Below are 2,865 nucleotides of genomic sequence, written 5' to 3' on the forward strand. Positions count from 1 at the left end.
CTTCTTGTTAAGGCTGACTGTTCCCAGTCGCTGACTTAACTGTGACTGAAACTCGCTGTCAAAAAAGAAATCAGAACTTGGAAATCATAACTAAGCTCACCTACCCACAGCTCCCTCCTCTGCGCAATACCAAATAGCCTATGTAACTGTCGTAACAGTATTTTAAACGTAAATGTCACATTGACAGGAGGACCCTACCCACCCAATGGGACCATTTACACATAAAATACTGGTTTATACACATATGATATTTGAGAGTGAGACCATGGTTGAATATAATATGACTTCAAAAAATCTAGGATCGCTGCCGGTGTTGAAATTCATCTCCCGCAAACAGACATGATAGCCCGCCCGCTCATTCAGCACCTGGTGAGTATGGAGAGCGGCGCTCAAGCCGAGATCGCCTCCGCTGGGTGCAGCGAACAGCGTGATTCCTCAGCACGGGGAGCGCCGTTCCTATTTGGCCGTGCTTTGGGAAGCCTGCCCGTTAACTGCGTATATTAGCCACACCTGTTGTCCGCGCACAATAGTGTGAGTGAAGAATGACGCAATCACGATTCAAACATGACAAGCCTCTTTTGGAGTCGACCATGGGCCCCGGGGCCACACTAAATCTATAAGCTGATTCATTTGAATGTGACATATAGCATAGCCTACAGTACATGCACCTTGCCGAGGCTGTCTTTCTTCCAGGCTGTTGTTCTCTCTCTTCCAAAGACGTTTTGAAATGTATACAATCAATGTATGGCATCAATCAAGCGACGTCTGAATTTAGTAGTCGGATTTCAATCGATATCAACTTCAAAAAAGGGTCACTTCGTGGGAGCAAGGCTTTTTTTTTAAAACATTGTGGTGTCTCTTTGAAAGTATATTAGTCTAATAGTTGTAAAAGTTAAAGGCGTTGGTGTCATAAATTGGCTGCATCTGGGGGCTATTTTCACGTTTGTGTATGCTGCCAGGAAGCCTGCGAGTCTGACGAAAAGCCCCTTGGACGGGCAGTGTCAGTGAATCCCTCTCCCACATACCGCTCTCGCCTTAATGAACAGCCAAAGAAACGCTCAACTTCGGAGGTGAGCGGAATATAGATGCGCCTGGAAGCGAGTTGACTCGTGATTTGCACATAGCCTCACACATTACTGTTGTCGCTCGCTGTGCAATGCATCTACGCAAAAACAAAACCGTTAAATGACCACAGCGGTCACAGAGATGAACATATTCTCTTCGTCAAACAAAATCCACCAAAGCATTTCAAATCTGAAATGGTTTGGATTATTCCTCGATTTAGTGCACCGTGTACTTTGCAATAGTCCGTTAACTATTTATCGAATCCGTTGGCAGTGTACTAGCCTAAATTAGATAAGAAATAGCGTGACATCTTCATGTTCGGACACTCTTGAGGTAAAAAAAATGACCCGACACATACCATAGGAATGTACATCTATTCGCGATGACACCAACAGTGTCCATATTGGTAGACTTAGTCATACAGAAAAGCAGTGAAACACAAGCAGACAGTTAAACGGAGCGGGCAAATATCCTTGCATTTTCCGTCAGAAACCTCTTGCTCTTACCTGGGAGGCGAGGAGCGCTAAAAAGATGTGAAATCCCATCTCCATGGTCTTAGATCTCGGAATAAATGTTCAAAACAGCGTTCAGGTTCGACCAGCTCTGCTCATAATTCCAGAGTCGAACTGCCACTGCGAGAGTAGAGAGCCCTTGCCTCGAGCTGCCAACTTCCGAAGTAGAACTGCAGCCTCATCAGCGAAGCATTGGATAAAGGCGTCGAGACCACAACCAATAGATTTATGGGGGGACTTCTTGATACCCCGTGCAACCACTTGCATCAATAATTCCACACATTATGCATGCGTTTCTTTGAAAGGGCTTGGAATACTTCAACGGATCTCTATTAAAGTTATTTGATGTGACGATTAGCAGGTTTTATTAGTAGGCTATGTTACATATTATTCGTGTCATTTTGGCTTCGTTTTCACGACAAGTAGCCTATCTGTTTTCCATTCCTGTCATTTGTGTGACTCGAATGAGATTATCAGTCGTTTTCCTGGTGTTTAGTCATGCCTCGATTGTGAATTTCGGAATTGCGTGGGCTCTCCGGTGGTGATATTATTCTCATCTGAACGTATGCGTTCAGATGGTTTTTTTTTTTTTTTCTGCATGTGACATAGGCCTGTGCTTTAGTTGAGCGCACCACTGTTTATGAATTCTTCACGCAATCTTACGTGAAGATTTTATACACCCTGACAGAAAAGGAGTTTCCATTTGTCCAGCAACTGACAGGTCCAGGATACGTGTTATTCCGATGGCACATACCGGAGTAAGCCAGAGTAAAATGAGGAGAAGCGTGGCACAGCTATAGTGCGCCGTCACCTGGAGAGACTGTTCTGATGTAGGCGACGAACTCACAATTTCACCCTCATATTTTTCTTAATCGAGAGGGGGCGGGGGAATCAACGCCCTGTCTGTTTGCTTGACAACATCATTCACATTTTAAAAATCAGTTAACAGCCAAGAGAAATCTGATAGACGGAGCAAAGAGTAAGTTCTCTCTTCCTGATGAAATCTCTCTCTCTCTCTCTCTCTCTCTCTCTCTCTCTTTCTCTCTCTCTCTCTCTCTCTCACACACACACACACACACACACACACACACACACACACACACACACACTGAGCTATAGAGTTGAATAGACAATACATATATCATATATTTGTTTCCACACCTTGTATTTTAAACAGATCCTCTGTGTCCATGGTTTAGCTGTGGGCACCAAGATTCACACAGGTTTCAAGGGAGTATCAAGGAAGGACATAGTATCCAGTTCTTGCTGCAGTCATTTTACACTGATA

General features: G+C 44.2%; 1 protein-coding gene across 1 annotated transcript in view; it reads right to left on the bottom strand.

Moving 5' to 3' along the window:
- cdh13 (cadherin 13, H-cadherin (heart)) overlaps positions 1-1,725 on the bottom strand; it is a 441,270-nt gene extending 439,545 nt beyond the window's left edge. Inside the window, exon 1 of the mRNA XM_062547655.1 lies at positions 1,572-1,725. Coding sequence (XP_062403639.1) covers positions 1,572-1,616 — 45 coding nt within the window. The 5' untranslated portion in view covers positions 1,617-1,725. The remainder of the gene's footprint in view (positions 1-1,571) is intronic.
- Positions 1,726-2,865: the final 1,140 nt, after the last annotated feature.

The sequence above is a fragment of the Sardina pilchardus genome, chromosome 10 (genome assembly GCF_963854185.1).
Source record: "Sardina pilchardus chromosome 10, fSarPil1.1, whole genome shotgun sequence".
Taxonomy (NCBI): Eukaryota; Metazoa; Chordata; class Actinopteri; order Clupeiformes; family Clupeidae; genus Sardina; species Sardina pilchardus.